The 18267-nt window shown below is 34.9% G+C and overlaps 1 protein-coding gene across 3 annotated transcripts in view; it reads left to right on the top strand.

Moving 5' to 3' along the window:
* Positions 1–18267, top strand: part of LOC114642058 (ELKS/Rab6-interacting/CAST family member 1) — an 814051-nt gene that overhangs the window by 188710 nt on the left and 607074 nt on the right. For 2 of the 3 annotated variants that reach the window (XM_051920284.1, XM_051920290.1), the window contains exons 4-5: positions 8164–8238; positions 9845–10000. In XM_051920284.1, the coding sequence (XP_051776244.1) occupies positions 8164–8238; positions 9845–10000 (231 nt within the window). Of the gene's footprint in view, positions 1–8163; positions 8239–9844; positions 10001–17627; positions 17712–18267 lie in introns of all 3 variants that reach the window. The other variant, XM_051920296.1, reaches the window with a different exon arrangement.

Raw genomic sequence — 18267 nt, 5'->3', positions numbered from 1 at the left:
GCCAGGGCATAGCCTGAAGGAAGCACTTCCGGGTCCGGTGGGAGCTGCATGGGACCCAGAAGGGCTGACTCTCAGCACTACAATTCTCATCATGCCCTGCTGGGTTCCACATGGCTACCATGGTCTTGGGATGCTTCCATCTAGCGAATGGGGGTTGGAAATATATATTTTAGGAGTTCCCCCCCCACTTCCCATATCTTGTCATTTCGTACGGGTAAGGGTCTCCTGGTTGGCATTTATAGCCAGTGTGTGTGTGTCTCATTTTGTAATGAATGCTTGTAACTCAATAAAATAAATGAAGCACTTGACTAATAATGCCAAAGGTGAAACCTGACTCTGTCATTTGGAGTGTTTGGAAGATGCTGATTGGCTCAAATTATGCATTATCTATTATGCTTTGTACTTAAATGGAAGTGGTGTTTATCTCATTCTGAAATGAGCATGTACATCTTATCATTACGGTCAGCAATATGTGATGTTTTTCTAAACTGTAATTTCAGTACAGCATTTAGGAGTGTTGACCGATTATCTTTCTACAACAGAGGCACTAAATATTCAAACGTAGTCTTTATTGTATTTTACAGTTTAATCCTTTCATATTTAATAGAAAGTAATATTAACCATTTGGTGGTCTGATTTGACAACAGTTTACATTTTTGATCTATACTTTTGGATCCTGATAAATTAGGACCACTGAAGATTGTTTAATGAATTAGCCAAAACACAAACTTGGACTAAGCCTTTGTTTTACTAAGGAATTTGGGAAAAAATTACCAGTTAACTGTATATTTTAAAGATATTGTGTGCCCTGATGTCTTTTTATATGCGTAACCTGACATTGTGAATGAACAGGCAAAAAGCAAATCTGCTGTGATTTTTTATTTTTTTTTTCTTCTTTTCATTTTTTACATTTAGCTTATTTTGTTGAACATTAGTGGCACCAAGGTGAACATTTTTTCTTATGTAATTCTCAAAAAGAAATAGTATGATTTGCTGTGACAAAGTACTTGAAGCATTCAGCATATTAGCTCCATTGCACAAATGTTCAAATGTTTGATACTTTAATGCCAGTCATCTCACATTCACCTTGGTTTCTCTGTTAAACATGTGCAGCGTTTGTTTTTAGCTTTAACTCACTGTACATCATGTTAATTTCCTTTCACCCAAATATTTGTTTTGTTCACTGCCATACATAATTTTCAACAAGTAAAACTCTGAATTTTACTCTAGTTTTTTATTTTAAAATTCTCCTTATATTAATAGGCCTTGCCTTTTACCACATACTCTCAGTAAAGCTGGAACATTTTGTTGTGTTCTTTCTGGATTCAATAATTTACTGAGAAGACTGAAAGCACATATCATACTTTGTACACAATACCCTTGTTTAGTATATCTCTAAAAGTTTTTGGGGGAAAAAAATACAAAAAGCAAGTGCCACTTGTGTAGCAAATAAATAAAACATTTGAAGGTTTGTATTTGAAAAGACACTTTAAGAAATAATGAGATCTGACATCCAAAGTGCAATCCATTGACTGGCTCATGCATAATCTGCATATATTTTCCTCTCAGTGCCTAAAAGCATGCAGCATAACTTATTCAGTGATTGTAAATTGGGCTTATGTAAAATCTAGTGTTAGTGTGAGTGTTAGGACACTATGATGAACAGGCACAAGCTCTTGGGGTGATTTTTGCCTTCTTTCTGATGGTGCTAGGTTAGGTTTTGACCCCCACCACCCTAAATAGGATTTGAGCAGGTTGCAGAATTTTATGTTATTGTATAAAATCAGTCTTCCTTGAGCAGAGAAGTGATTTTTCAGTCTAATGATAAATCAGTTCTAGTAAAGGAGTGTGTTCATTAGCATATTGCTTATTATGAAAGCTTTCAAATTATTCTTTAATCTTTATCCTCATGTATAATGCCATGAATAGAATTCACACTAAAATGTGGCATACAGACAAAACAGAGAAACCAAGGTGAATGTGAGATGACTGGCATTAAAGTATCAAACATTTGAACATTTGTGCAATGGAGCTAATATGCTGAATGCTTCAAGTACTTTGTCACAGCAAATCATACTATTTCTTTTTGAGAATTACATAAGAAAAAATGTTCACCTTGGTGCCACTAATGTTCAACAAAATAAGCTAAATGTAAAAAATGAAAAGAAAAAAAAAATCACAGATTTGCTTTTTGCCTGTTCATTCACAATGTCAGGTTAAGCATATAAAAAGACATCAGGGCACACAATATCTTTAAAATATACAGTTAACTGTTTATTTTTTCCCAAATTCCTTAGTAAAACAAAGGCTTAGTCCAAGTTTATGTTTTGGCTAATTCATTAAACAATCTTCAGTGGTCCTAATTTATCAGGATCCAAAAGTATAGATCAAAAATGTAAACTGCTGTCAAATCAGACCACCAAATGGTTAATATTACTTTCTATTAAATATGAAAGGATTAAACTGCAAAATACAATAAAGACTACGTTTGAATATTTAGTGCCTCTGTTGTAGAAAGATAATCGGTCAACAGTCCTAAATGCTGTACTGAAATTACAGTTTAGAAAAACAACATATATTGCTGACCGTAATGATAAGATGTACATGCTCATTTCAGAATGAGATAAACACCACTTCCATTTAAGTACAAAGCATAATAGATAATGCATAATTTCAGCCAATCAGCATCTTCCAAACACTCCAAATGACAGAGTCAGGTTTCACCTTTGGCATTATTAGTCAAGTGCTTCATTTATTTTATTGAGTTACAAGCATTCATTACATAACAAAATGTGGAAAAAGTGATGCGCTGTGAATACTTTCCGGATGTACTGTATACACACACACCTCTGCCACGCTGTATCACTCCATAACTTCCTTTTTTTGCTTATACCACTGCTTACGCCAACTAATAGTACATTTTTCCTTGACTCCACTTCGCATTCGTTGTAGGAGTGTGCACATACATTAAATTTCACATTCATTGGGATTTATAAAGGGAAGGTGTGTGAAGCTTAGCATATGCACAGTTTTATGCATCTGGATTTTCTTGTGTGTACACACATTTCCAGTTTTGTCTGTACGCCACATTTTAGTGTGAATTCTATTCATGGCATTATACATGAGGATAAAGATTAAAGAATAATTTGAAAGCTTTCATAATAAGCAATATGCTAATGAACACACTCCTTTACTAGAACTGCTTTATCATTAGACTGAAAAATCACTTCTCTGCTCAAGTAACACTGATTTTATACAATAACATAAAATTATTCTTTAATCGTTATCCTCATGTATAATGCCATGAATAGAATTCACACTAAAATGTGGCGTACAGACAAAACTGGAAATGTGTGTACACACAAGAAAATCCAGATGTATAAAACTGTGCATATGCTAAGCTTCACGCACCTTCCCTTTATAAATCCCAATGAATGTGAAATTTAATGTATGTGCACACTCCTACAACGAATGCAAAGTGGAGTCAAGGAAAAATGTACTATTAGTTGGCGTAAGCAGTGGTATAAGCAACAAAAGGAAGTTATGGAGTGATACAGCGTGGCAGAGAGATGTGTATATACAGTACATCCGGAAAGTATTCATAGCGCATCACTTTTTCCACATTTTGTAATGTTACAGCCTTATTCCAAAATGGGTTAAATTCATTTTTTTTCCTCAGAATTCTACACACAACACCCCATAATGACAGCATGAAAAAAGTTTACTTGAGATTCAGAGTACAAATGCTGTGAATGTAATTACTCTGATCTCCAGGCTGTCAAATAAGTGAACCACATGCCGTGGCGCAGTGTAAAGAGGTTTTGCTTCTGACGCTGATGTCCGAGGTTCGAGCCCCGAGAGGGGGGTGCAGTGGAGTGTGTACGCCTGATGAGCCCAAATAAGGGCGAAACACGTGTTGCGTACTGTTTGCATTATTTGACAGTAAATTATGTAACATATATATATATATATATATATATATATATATATATATATATATATATATAATGTGTATGTGTGTGTGTGTGTACAGTATGTTATTTGGTTTAAATGGAGTTAATACTTTTTTTTTTTTACATATATATATATATATATATATATATATATATATATGGTTTTTACAGTGTTAAACATGATGCATATGTCCTGTAGTATATGTCATAATGTGTTAAACTGATGGCATAATTTTCTGTCAGGGGAACTAACTATTGTAAAGACTGCATTTTCCAGGTTATAGTTAGTTATTTGAAAACCAGGGATGTGGCACAAGGAAGCCATGCAGAGTTTTTTTTTTTTTTTTTCATGAGAGATCATGATTTATAGAAAAGCCAATTGATAAGGAAAGGAGTGACGCCTAGTGGTTTGATTTATAAATCACTACCAAATTTCCAAGACACTCCATGTATTTTTGGCGCTTTAGCATAGTGATGTAAAACAGTCTAGAAATATTATTATTTAATAATTTATTATAGTTTTTGGGTAGATGCATTGTCATCTACATGCTGCTAGTATGAAAGAGAAGAATCTGCCTGCATTTGGTCAAAGAGTTAACCTACCAATTTTTTTCACATTATATGTGGAAGGGACTTAAAGGGGCAGCAGCTTCCTTGTCTATGAAAGACTCGTCTTCAGTTGTTTTTGATCACATTTTGATAGGTAAATGTCAGACTATGGACTTGCTAAAGTACACGGACCTTTCTTTTCATTGTTATTCTAGACACCTTTCTTATTGCTATAATTGTACATGTAACAGTTTGCAGAGTGGAAAAGTCACTTAGCATAATGAGAAAAGTGCAAAGTTGGCTGAGGGCAAGTACATTAGATGCACTTTTATTTGGATATGCATGACCTGAGTTCACTGAATTGAGATTCTGAAGTATAAGAATGAACCATCAAAGTTATTAATAAGTTCTGACAAAGTGACTGATGACTACAGCTGCTGTTCAAGCAATTGTGATTTAACTTTCACATAATCATTGTCAGATTAATACACCAATGGGCCCTAGTGTGTCAAAGCTCAAAAGTCCACTTCTTGCTTCACCACCTCCACTGAATACACCATCACCAGGTACAAGAAAGTACTTACAAATGATGAGCATCACATATGTAAATAATAAGTCAGGTTCAGGGACTGATATTGAGTCATCTTCACCTCCCTTTTTTTGTTTATTTTTTGTATTGCAGTGAATGAAATAAACTTATTGATGAGTGTAATAATGAGAAATCAAACTTTCTTCTGGTGATGCAGTTAATGAATATACCTATTTTAAAAGACCCTGTGTCACTTTATGGCAAAAGATTATACGTTAGAGTTTTGGGGCCTAATAATTTAAATGGACAAAAAGGGCATTCTTCATTTGTGTTTGGAGTAAAATATATAATCACATAAAAGTGACTTGTTAGACACCTTATCCGATTGTATCCTGACCATATCAAACAAGCAGAGCTCCTATTTTCTTTTCAGAGCTTTTCAGTTAGGTCTGTTGTATTAGCTTATAGTTGTGAGGATTGAAGTGGACAGGGATGCATGCTGGTTAGTAGTTTGCTGCGAGTGCCTGTACTGTTGGTGAAAACCACAGGAGAGATTCAAAAACAGAGCTCTGTAATGCCTGTGAGTGTGCATTACCACAATGGACAAATCTAATTTTGAGAATGTTACAAGTGGTCATTAAAGTTCAGCCAAGGCAACCCCACGAGAGGTCTTGCCCACATACCCCTTAGGTAAAACGTTTCTATGATAGTATATCCTTAATTACAAAACATGTCTTACATCTGTTAAAGGTTAGATTGTGTACAAGCCCAAGAGTGTGTTTTGAGAAGGATAGCAAGTAACTTGGTCTGTTAAAACTGACAACATTAAGGCTTGCTCAGGCTGGTTTAGAAATATTTAATTGTAGATCAAAGATCATTCTTGCTTTAAAGAGTTTTATGCTATTCAAAGCTTACAAAATACCTGTCTAAAGTTTGTCAATGTTGCATATGTTCTTTCACAATATGCATCGTTATCCATTGCAGGGTGCCCATATTGGGGCTGGACAGCCTGATGACTTAAGACAATCTGGAACTAGAATGTTTAATGCTTTAAGAATCTTATCGGTATTCATAAAAATAAATATATATCTAAATTCTGCTCCTTTTGCTGCTGACCTCTTCCTATTTCTGTTTGGTTTCATGATGGCAAGAGTGGTGCGGGAGAGTCAGAGGCATTATCACTGGTTTTCTTCATGGTTGGATTCCTCCTGACAGCTGTTATTCAGTGTCATTCCCAAATCCTTTCCCTGGTGCGACTTATATAATGTGTATATATATATATATGTGTATATATATATATATATATTGTATATATATATATATATATATATATATGTATATATATATATATATATATATATATATATATATATATATATATATATATATATATATATATATATATATATATGTGTGTGTGTGTTACTGTGATTAGAAAGGCAAACACTTAACTTATTTGAAAAGGCTGGGAAATGCACTACAAGGCTATGGCTCCTAGGTAGACAGCCAAATGCTTCTAATAAGACTAGCTATGCAAAATCAGCTACAGTGTCTTCTTACTTAGTGGCAACCCCGTCTTTACACAAACCTGAATCCTCTGGAAATTTAACTCTATTAAAAGTTGTGATTGCAAACAAAGGGAGTGAGTGCCAGTAGTATTTAGTCTTCTAGACTCTCATGATGAATAAAACCTGGATACTGAAATCCTGTTTGGCCTTGCTGCTTTTGTATAAACGTATGAGGAAAACTATCCTTGCCAGACTTCTGAAAACTGTTTATCTTGGGAGCCAAAGAGTGAACACCTTGGTTGTAAAGAACCACTTCCAAGTTTGATATGTTATGTCTGATGCTATTAAAGCACAAAATAGCCTGGTCTACTGACAATATATACATTTATGTGTAGAGATGGGAGGAAAAGTTGATATCGTAGAGTATAACATTATTTATCTTTGTGATATTATTGATACACTGAGGCCAAGTGTTGTATTTGTTGTTGTTATTATTTTTGCACCCTGTTTAAGTTTAGGAATCTAGGCAGCATTGCCTTTTATGGCAGTGTAACAGCAATGCATTTTATTGGTTGATGTGCATTTCAACAGATGGCACGCTGTAAACTGTAGTACTGCTGTATAGGTTCTATACTAAAGTCTGTCTCTATATTTTAGTAGTATGTTATGGTCTACTTTGGTTTTCAGTGTTATAATGAAGAAATAGCTTAATAAGAAATAGACATTTTGCAGGCATTGTAGTGTGCCCAAGTACTGTGTATATGATTTTAATAAGACAAAATAGGGCTGCTTACTAGCTGACAGGAGTGTTTGAAGGCTTGTTTATGCTGAATTTAGAATTCATAAACTCATATAATTGAAAAGTGACTGAACAATCAACAGATCTTTGCTGAAATCTGATCTTATATTCATCACATTTGGCTACAGGGTTCTTCTGATGCTTCGTTTGTTCCATCCTTTAAAAAAAATAAGTAAATAAGAAGAAAAGTAAGCAATTCAAAGCATTGCAAGATGTTTGCACCCAAGATTAATTAACGTGGACATTTTCACAATATTTGACACCTATTAGCACATGATACAGTATATATATATATATATATTTTTTGTTCTTTATTTCGCCTTATACAATTTCTTGTATTAGGAATTTGGTAGTTTTCGCATACCCCTTGGGGTCAGAGCGCAGGGTCAGCCATTGTACAGCACCCCTGGAGCAATTACAGGTTAAGGGCCTTGCTCAAGGGCCCAGCAGAGCAGTGGCCTTTTTGGCAGTGACGGGGAATCGAATCGGCAACCTTCGGGATACCAGCGCAGATCCTTAGCCTCAGAGCCACCACTCCGCCCTATTTGTGTTTTACTTGTTTTTGAAAGTTTTTTTTTGAAAAAATAGCAAGTTAATAGTTTTTATGTACCTCATAAAATGTACATTTACTTACACATATATGTATCTGTACGTTATTAACAAAATGATACCTGGTCATTGTTTTTATCACTTTTTTAAAAGGATCACAGAATTTTTGCCTAGGTTTTATTCTAAAGCCTTATAATAAAATTTTTTTTAGTAATGTTGCAAGTTATATATTTAGTTTGAGTAAAACTTTTGATATTTTATTGTCGATCTATCCAGGAACTCCATCGTCGATATGAAGGTGCCCCAGAATCTGCCAAGACTAAGGCTCTGCAAACTGTTATTGAAATGAAGGTGAGAAAAGCAATTTTCATCTTTAGATTTCTGTTTATCCTTCTCCTTAATATCCCTTGCACATACAGTGTATCATTCCCATGTTTAGAGTGATGTTTATCCTTGATGTGTTTTTTTTTTTTTTTTGTAAAGTATAATGTTTATTGCCATTTCCAGTAGATTTTCTTGAAAAACTTATGTCATTGCCATGCTTGTCTGGGAACATTATATTCCTGGGTTTAATTAATTTAACCATTTTAGTTTTTCTTTGTTTTTGATGGAGAAAAGGCTGTAATCCATCCATCCATTTTCCAACCCGCTGAATCTGAACACAGGGTCACGGAGGTCTGCTGGAGCCAATCCCAGCCAACACAGGGCACAAGGCAGGAACCAATCCCGGGCAGGGTGCCAACCCACCGCAGGACACACACAAACACACCCACACACCAGGCACACACTAGGGCCAATTTAGATTCGCTAATCCACCTAACCAGCATGTCTTTGGACTGTGGGAGGAAACCGGAGCACCTGGAAGAAACCCACGCAGACATGGGGAGAACATGCAAACTCCACGCAGGGAGGACCCGGGAAGCGAACCCAGGTCTCCCAACTGCGAGGCAGCAGCGCTACCCACTGCGCCACCGTGCCGCCCAAAGGCTACAATGTTACATGCTAATATTTTTAATCAAGAACAAGAGTATGAATGAGCACACACATGCACTGTGTTTCAGCCCTGTGAGCTTGAGTTTGAAGTAGAATGATTTATTTATTATGAAAATCTATTGTTAATTTTTCTTAGAAGCAAACATAGACTCTAGTGTTTATGGTTGCTCTTTGACTTTTTGGAGCACTCTAAGTGGTATATTCTTGCATTAAGTAGCCAAGTGTTATATGGAAGGTGTACTTTTGCATACATATCTTTATGATATTGTATCAAATGTTTGACAGAATAGAATTTGATGAATACTTTTTATCATTAATTGTTCTTGCTGCTATATTAAAAAATGAGATAATACAAAATGGTTTAATGACTTTTGTTGCTTTTTACTATTTTGCATTTGTAACACTAAGATTCAGCTAAAAGATTCTTACATTTTTTTTTTTTGTTCTTTATTTCACCTTATACAATTTCTCGTATTAGGAATTAGTTAGTTTTCACATACCCCTTGGGGTCAGAGCGCAGGGTCAGCCATTGTACAGCTCCCCTGGAGCAATTGAAGGTTAAGGGCCTTGCTCAAGGGCCCAGCAGAGTAGGATCTCTTTTGGCAGTGACGGAGATTCGAACCGGCAACCTTCGGGATACCAGCGCAGATCCTTAGCCTCAGAGCCACCACTCCGCCGATTTGGAATTAAAGAAGTCTAAACTGTGTTTGTCTGTTATTGCGCATGTAACAATAATATGCTATCTATTAATAAAGGTATTTAGTAGAAGATTTAACATTTTCTGGATATTCACCATGGAAGATTATATAACATAAAGAGGGCTTGGCTGATTAGATGTTCTAGTTCTCATACCCAGTATAAGACTCTCAATGTGAAACATGAACCTTTTGCATAAGGAACTTGAAACATGGCTACTGAACTTCTTTTCTTGTTTAACTTCTCTTATGGAATGTTTCCCTAACAGGACACAAAGATCAATTCTCTGGAACGTGGATTGCGGGATCTGGAAGAAGAAGTACAGATGTTAAAATCAAATGGTGCTTTGAGTACAGAGGAAAGGGAAGAAGAAATTAAACAAATGGAGGTTTACCGTAGCCATTCCAAGTTCATGAAAAATAAGGTATTGTAATGTTATTAAAAGGTCCAAATATACTTGATTTTTATCTTTGTTTAGAAAATTAGTAAAATTTTATAAAATTAGAAAAATACATGGGGAGAAGTTAAGATACAAATTTGTAGTATATAGTTTGATACACAGTTAGAATTTTGGTCAATCTAATTTTGATTTTGTGGGTAAAGGATGTACAGTGCCTTTAGATAGTATTTGAAACCCTTCACTTTTTTCACATTTTGTTACATTGCAGCTTTATGTTAATATCCTATAAATTAATTTTTTTCTTTATCAAATAACACTTAATACCCCAGAAAGACAAAGCAAAAGCAGAATTTTTGAAAATTCATTAAAAAGATAAAACTGAAGTATTACATTGACATAAGTTTTCAAACCCTTTGCTATGGAATTTGAATTTTTTCTCGGGTCCATCCCATTCTGTTGCTCATCACTGAGATGTTTCTACACCTTGTTTGGAATCCACCTTTGGACAATTCAATTAATTGGACATGATTAGTAAATGCACACACCTGTCTATATAAGGTCCCACTCTTGATATTGTGTATCAGAGTAAAAACCTAATCATGAGCTCATAGAAATTGATTGCAGAGCTTAGAGGCAGGATTGTGTTGAGGTACATGTCTGGGCAGTGTTACAAAAATTTTTGTTCAGCATTGATGGTTCCTAAGAGCACAGCGGCCTCAATAATTCTTAAATGGAGCAAGCTTGGAACAGCCGTTTCTCTTCCTGGAGCTGGTCACCCAGATAAACTGAGAAGTTGTGGGATACCGGCAATGGTAAGATTGGTGACCAAACCTGTGTGAAGATGATAGAAACTCCTAGAAGGACATCCACCACTTCAACTGTCCACTATATTAATCTAGGCTTTTTTGCTGAATGACCAGACGACACACGAAAGCTTGCTTGGGGTTCTGAGGTACTATTCATAATGCTCATACTGTATAATACAATTCCAAAATGAAGCATTATGGTTGCAGAATCATATATGAACTTATTATTCAGGGGCAGAGTCTGGGAGGCTAGTTAGGGCCAAAGGAAAGCTGAACAGAGCTAAGTGCATAGATATCCTTAATGAAAACGTGCTTCAGAGTGCTGTGGATATCAGACAGTGCCAAAGTTTCACCTTCCAACAGGGCAATGACCCTAATCACAAAGCAAAGAGAACATAGGATTTGCTTAGGGTAAGCCGTATTAATGTTCTTAAGTGGTTTGGCCAGAGCTCGGCCTTAAACCCAATCAAATATCTCTGGAGAGACTTGACAGTACCTGTCAACTTATGGTCTTTATCTTAACCTAACAAATCTTGAGAGGATCTTCAGAAAATACCAAATCCAGATGTATGAAGCTTGTTGCATCATACCCAAGGAGACTCCAAACTGTAACAGCTACCAAAGGTGGGTTAACTAAATATTGAGTTAAAGGTCTGATATTCTGTTAATGTTATATGCCGTTTTTTTTCATTATTGATACATTTGCAAAAATTACTAAAATCTATATAGATTGTTGCTTGAAGGCAGTTTATGTTTCTATGGAGTTAGAATATTAATTGCATGTTGATTAATCTCCTATTTTTAAATTTTGTTAAAGTAGCTGTGAGGGTAGGTACCTTGTGTTAATTGTAATACAATTAGTACCTAATTAAGAAGTGTTAGTAATACTAATATGGAAACTAAAGACTACATAAAATCACAGTGTAAACATCTTTCAATATTCAGTCTGTATTTTGTAGCAGTGTTCTCAATTATTATTATTAATTATGTACCATACCTTTGTAATAGTACTGTATCAAGGAAATAAAACACATTTCCCTGTCTGAGTGTTTAAAGTAATTTACAATATCAGACACCTTATTTTAAAATGTCTAGAAAATGAAAGGATAAGTAAAGATTAAAGGCTAAATTTTAAGCTTTTTATCTTTAAGAAATAGTTTAATATAGTTTAAGACTGCTAAACAAACTACATTTTTGATGTTTGTTTACAAAAATGCTACTTTTTGTAGGTCATATTGAAATACTGTATGTTTAAAATTCATAATTCAGTCACTGCTCCTGTGCCTCCTTTTTAAGTATTTTTTAGATCATTTTGAGCAGCCATGCTGTCTAGCCTGAACTAATGCATTTTTCTACCTACATTTATGCTCTTTCATGATGCTTTGAGTACAGACACCTTTTTATGCCTCTAGATGGTGCCATCTCACAAGTTGAAATTAATGTAATTTTTATCCTTTAACATACTGTATAGGCATATAGGCTTAGTTTTTCCTCTTCATACTTCCATTGTGTTTCTTTTTTTCAAAATTACAGCATAAAAACATGTATTTCACCTGTGCTTTAATTAATTTAATTTAATCAATTAATGTTTATTTTATGTAGCACCTGTCTTTGTGCCATTACAAAGGATTTCATTTCAGTTCCAAAGGCTTTATTTACATTAACTGTTCTATGTGATTGAGTTAACTAACCAATCTATTATGCATTTCTTCCTGAAATTTTAATTTCCTCTTCCAAGGTGAATGGGATTCCTCATTTTAGACACTTTATGCTGTTGTCAGAGGAAAGTTTTAAAAAATAGCTGTTATGGCTTATGAGTGCAGTTGATTAAGTTGCTGACATAATAAAATATGCAGCATAATACTGCACTATTTGTGTTGAGCTTTTGAAATATTTTACCAAAATGTGACGAAATGTGGTGCTATGCTATCTGTCTGTGTAAATAACACTGACATAGCATCATAATTATCAAAGAAGAGTTTATTTTTGTTAGTGTAATGGTAGTTATTCACTAGACACACTGGGTCTCATTTGTACATTAACAAATGCATTTGCTTGTAAAAAGCTATTTTATTAAAATCATATGCTACATTCATAAACAATGAGTAAAATGTCAATTTTTTTTTCTTTCCTTAATACCCAACCTAGGTTCATAAATTGTCAAGCGTGTGCACATTGTCAGTTCATTACCATAACCCACACTCATCAACGTTCCAAATTTTACCATATAAGGATGTGCTGCTGCACATGTGCAGTATCTGCCAATATGTGAAAAAGAAAGGAAAGAAAAAAAACTTAGAAGAAGCTGAGGTTGAGGTACTTTTAACAGAAGTTAATACAATTGTGCTTGATAAAAGCCCACGCTGTTGCATGTGCATTATTATAAGTCCATTTCTGTGGCGTCTGTGGTTGTTTAGAGCTGTCATAAGCCATGTCTTCAATGGGTAACCCCTGTCCGCTATGGATATAAACAGTTAGCCTGTTTATACCTCTCAAATAAATATAATTTCATCTATAGGAGAAACTTTTACTCTTGCCGAGAAGCCAGCAATCCTGCACAGCTCCTTGTTCCAGACATGTGCCAACGGACCTGTGCTGCAAAATGAAACTCTAATGCATACTGGCGGGCCATCGGGCAACAACGTTGAAAATGAAAGTATCAAGTATTTATCTTAGCATTCTAAATGTTCAGGGAGCAGGAATATCATGAAATCAATGTATTCTGTGTGGTGATCGCTGCCTGCGCCTCCTCTTAGTGCAAGAAGAAATCAGTTTAAGAAGCACGTAGCGATTAACATGGCTCGGGGAACACAACACAAAGCATTTAATGTGCTACATAACTTATGACGGGGTTTGAGAAAATCTAGTAAATTAAATATTCATTTTAAGATGAAGTTTAGTTTACGATGTTCTACTTTAATGACAAATTATGAGAATAAAATCAACATGTCGACTTTAATCTCAACATAAACGGTGAAAATAAAGTAGAAATGTCGAGAATAAAGTCAACATGTCGACTTTATTCTCGTCATAAGCGTCGAGATTAAAGTGGAAATGTTGAGAATAAATTCAACATGTCGTCACACTATTACACATTACCCAGGTACATTACACAGTATTGAAAAAAAATAAAACAAGTACAACTTGGCTTGCAGTATTATCAAGTAGTATAGAAACAGTATTCACACATTTGAACATAATGGTCCACATCTGACCTTTTAAAACCAGTATCTCCAAACAACAGACTCGCCTTCTTTTTTCGTCAGACGTTCTTCTGTGTCATTATGTTCAGCTTTTTCATCTGCTACACCTCCGAATGTTCTCTGTCCATTTCACCGTTCAATACCTCCACTAACGCATGTACTCCATTGCATGCGTGTTTAGCGGTGCAGCAGTGAAAAAGGTCCCCCCTTAAACAGTTTCCCGCTGTGCCGCGTTCAGAACGTTGTTTAGACTATTTAAACCGGTGTTGCAGTATAAGAAAAATCCATATCATAACAAAAATAAAAAACGGTTTTTGGTATGAACCGGTATACTGCCCAGCACTACGTTGAAGGATGTGATATCTTGTAATTTATAATTAAAATATTTATACAGTATTTTATTCATTTAAAATTTGTTTTATGCAAATGGCATTCATATATCATACTTTTTATTATTTACACGTGTACTACACTTGGTCCTGAGAATGTGTAAGATCTGTTCATTTATAGGAACAGGCGATCCTTAATAAACCATTGATAAATACCGGATTTTCCCCTTTATGAACACTTTACAAACAAGTTTGTTCTGCTCATGTTTCTTGAATGAGACCCACTGTCTTTTAATTTCTGACACTCGCTCATACTTGACCAGTTTGGAGTTGCCAGTTAACCTCTGCATACTTCTGGATGTGGGCGGAAAGTAGAGGATCAGTAGAAAAACCCATTCAGACATTGTGAGGAAAATGTAAACGCTTCTTATACAGTGGTGGTCACAAATTCAAGTCCACTCTCCTGCAGCCATACCACCACATCACCATGCTATCCAAATATAAGAATACATGGAGGGACAGAGCACAGGTTTTTTTGGGTCTTCTGTTACTACTTGCTTGCCAAACAAGGCCTTGTATTTTTTGGTGGAAGTCCATGACCTAATATTTAGAGTCGCAGAATCCTACTCTTATAGTTCTACACTTTTCTGTATACTGTTTGGGTGTATACAGTTGATTAGTCAAGTGAGGCCAATAGAAACCGTATCATAAGCAAATCGCTGAACAGAATAATTTCTAAGCTTTAGCCATGCATTCTTATCTAGCCCATGAAGATTATGAACAGTCGAAGAGACAAAATGCACCTTTGGCAGAGTACTATACTTATTTTCTCTGTGTATAGTTTAGTTTAAAGTGTGTTCTTTTAGAACTGCAGGTTTACTACAACCAGTGTATCCCTCTCCAGTAACTGCTGTGGAGATATTAAGAAAAAGAACTGGTTCTAAAGAAATATACTGTATATTGGACTTTTACACCCATATTTCCTAAACAAACAGTTGAAGGACGCACCTAGAACAGTATAATCCTCTTAGAATTGTTGAAGACCCTACAGAAGAATTTTATGTCCATTTTCTTGGCATCATTTTCATAGGCACATGCTGGAGAGGATATCTTCAGTCTCTCCTTTAGGCAGGACTTATTTTCAGTCCTTTAATTAAAAAATAGCCAGTCAAATAATAACACACTTGCTGCTGATCATTTACTATACATGGACCTAATTTTCTTCATGTCAACACAACATCTGCTAGTAAACCTTTTATTATGTTTTGTGAGCTTCTTCATTTACAATGCTTAATTTATTACAGTTTTTAGAAAGATTCTTCTGTTTGTAGCCTTATTTAGCAATTACTTATATATGTATTAAACAACAGTATATTGCTACAATGTAATTATGTATCTATGTATGTATGTATGTATGTACGTACGTACAGTATTATGTAAGGTAAGCATATGTGTTTCAAAAGCAACCACACTTGCAGATCACATTGATTATTCCCCTTGCTACAGGGGAAATTTTGATATAGTTAGAGTATTGCAGTATGTTTTGCTGAGATGTACAGTGTCTTTTTTTGGTGGCTTATAAATGCTAATGTTTGCAGTGTGTCATCTCTAGAAATGTTGTACAAGTGTAGTTTATTTTATTTGCAGAAGAAATTGAATTCATTCTATAGTACATTATGGCAGATGGTGTTCTATATCCACATTGAGGTAGTGTATTTTGCTTTGTTTTGGATTGTCATGCATTGTCACATTTAAATGAAGTATTTTGATATACTACAAACTAGGACTGCTATAAGGTTTGTGTATACTGAACATAAAATTCACAAAATAATTCAAACAGAAAAAGCAGAGAAGCAGGAAACCACCTGAATCACTTTTTGCATTTGACTCCAGTTTTCACAACCTTCTTTGGACATATAGTTGGGCCCATTTGTGATTAGCTATAGTTTCTTTGTTTGAGCTGCCATACAGCTAGCAGCTAATAATCTTAAAATTAAAAGAAAAAAAAAATTAAGTCAGATTTTTTTTTTCCTGCTACGTTTAAATAACATGTAACTTTTTACCAGTATTAAAGAAGTGAATAGTGTTCGCATTTTGCTTGTGTATGAATATTTAATAATGTATTTGAGGATAAAAACATGTTAGAGCTATAAATAGTAGTAATAGTATTCTCACATTAACAAAGTACCTCAATGCTCTGTACATGTACAGTATGTAGTGTGAAAAATCTTAGATGCATATTTGTAGATATTAACAGTAATTTAAATTTGAAACGTTTCACAGCCATACAGCAAAGATAAGGGTTTGTCTGTCATGTTCTCAACCAGAGCTAAATTTAGCTTATACACTCATGTATTACAAATCATAACTGAGAATTTTCAGTGTTACTGTGGAGGCTACTGAAATATTTGAAATTTATCTCAAAAATTGAAGATATTACATGATTGAATTGAGTCGAGATGTTTGGAATGAGTTTAGTTAGCTGTTATTTCAGTAAGTAAGTTTTACATTAGCAGAGATATGCAGAGCTCATGAGAAGGGCCTTTTCATTAAAGATGTGTGGCTGCAGCGATTTGAATTGGAAGGGGGGTTATTTGTTGGTATGAGAGAAATCTGTGTTATAAATATAGATTCTGCTTTATCACCCGTTACAGTCATGGCCACTCCTTCTACCCCTAAGGAGTCCCAGTTGCAGTCCTGGCTGTTGGAGTGGGTCTCTGTTTTGAATGGGTTTTTCTTAAATAATTTCATGACTGAATATTTGATTGTTTTTAGTCTAGTCAGTCTCCTTAGACTAGTTTATGAAGGTTACCCATATCAAATGAACAAGGTTCTTCATAGTAAATGTAACTGTAAAGATAGATAGATATGTAGATACAGTAGCTGTTGAAACACCCAAGGCCTTCTAACCATGCCAAATCTACAATCATAGGTCAAGGAGAATCTTGTCGGCATACTGTACCTTTTGTTAGAACACTTATGATAGTTGCTGTTTTAAAAGAGGAGATTAGGAATATTGTGTGAAGCCATCCTTATTGCATATCCTCTACTTGTTTAAAAAAATTGTTCAAGAAAATTAAAATACAGGTTTCTAGTAACAATGCAGTTTTTGTTTATTATTCATGACCAAGGTGAGTAGTTTTAAATTATTTAAGTCAATTTTTATTTTGCAGAAAGCAGTTCAGGTATTCTTAAATTCTCCCCAATGTATTTACTGTAACAATTTTTATTTTAATTTGAGTTGTTGTTGCAGCACCATCAAGTGAAACTTGGTTCTTTTTTGTTACAATAATAGTGAACACTGTTCTGACAGGTAGAACAGCTGAAGGAAGAGCTTAATCAGAAAGACGCACAAGGGGAAGAGCTGCGAAAGCGGGTGGCTGGTCTCCAGCTTGAGGTCTCTGGCGTAAGACTTGCTGTGTGCGCAGAGTGGTGTGTTTGGGCTGGGAGCACACTGTTGTCTATTACTGTCTTTATCCCTTTAATTCTTACTATCCCCTGCCTTTGTCGATAATGCTTGCAATGGGAAGTTCTGCCTGCTTAAAAAGAGATTACGATTCCAGCAGAATGTACCAAAAAACAATTCTTCCTTAATATATTTGGTTTTCTTCCTCTTTTGGGGATTGAAACCAAGAAATTTCAACAAGATAAGTTTTAGGAAAAAAAGTTCTGCATACATTTTCATGTTTGATGTGTTTCTGTATTTTTTTTCTTGCTGATTTTATTCACCATGATTTTAGTATAATTCAATCAATCACACTTTTAAATTTTTACTGACCTGTCTAATCAATGATATTTCTCAAGCAGCATAGGTGGTGATTGTTTTTTCCCGGATATGCTTATTAACTGCTAAGTTAAATTCTGAATTATTTGTTTGCATGAATTAAAACCAAATAGAGCTGACCTTAAGTGCCAAATTTTAAAATGTTTTTTAACTTTTACTATAGGCACAC

The sequence above is a fragment of the Erpetoichthys calabaricus genome, chromosome 1 (assembly GCF_900747795.2).
Source record: "Erpetoichthys calabaricus chromosome 1, fErpCal1.3, whole genome shotgun sequence".
Taxonomy (NCBI): Eukaryota; Metazoa; Chordata; class Cladistia; order Polypteriformes; family Polypteridae; genus Erpetoichthys; species Erpetoichthys calabaricus.
This window is presented reverse-complemented; position numbering and strand designations above follow the sequence as displayed.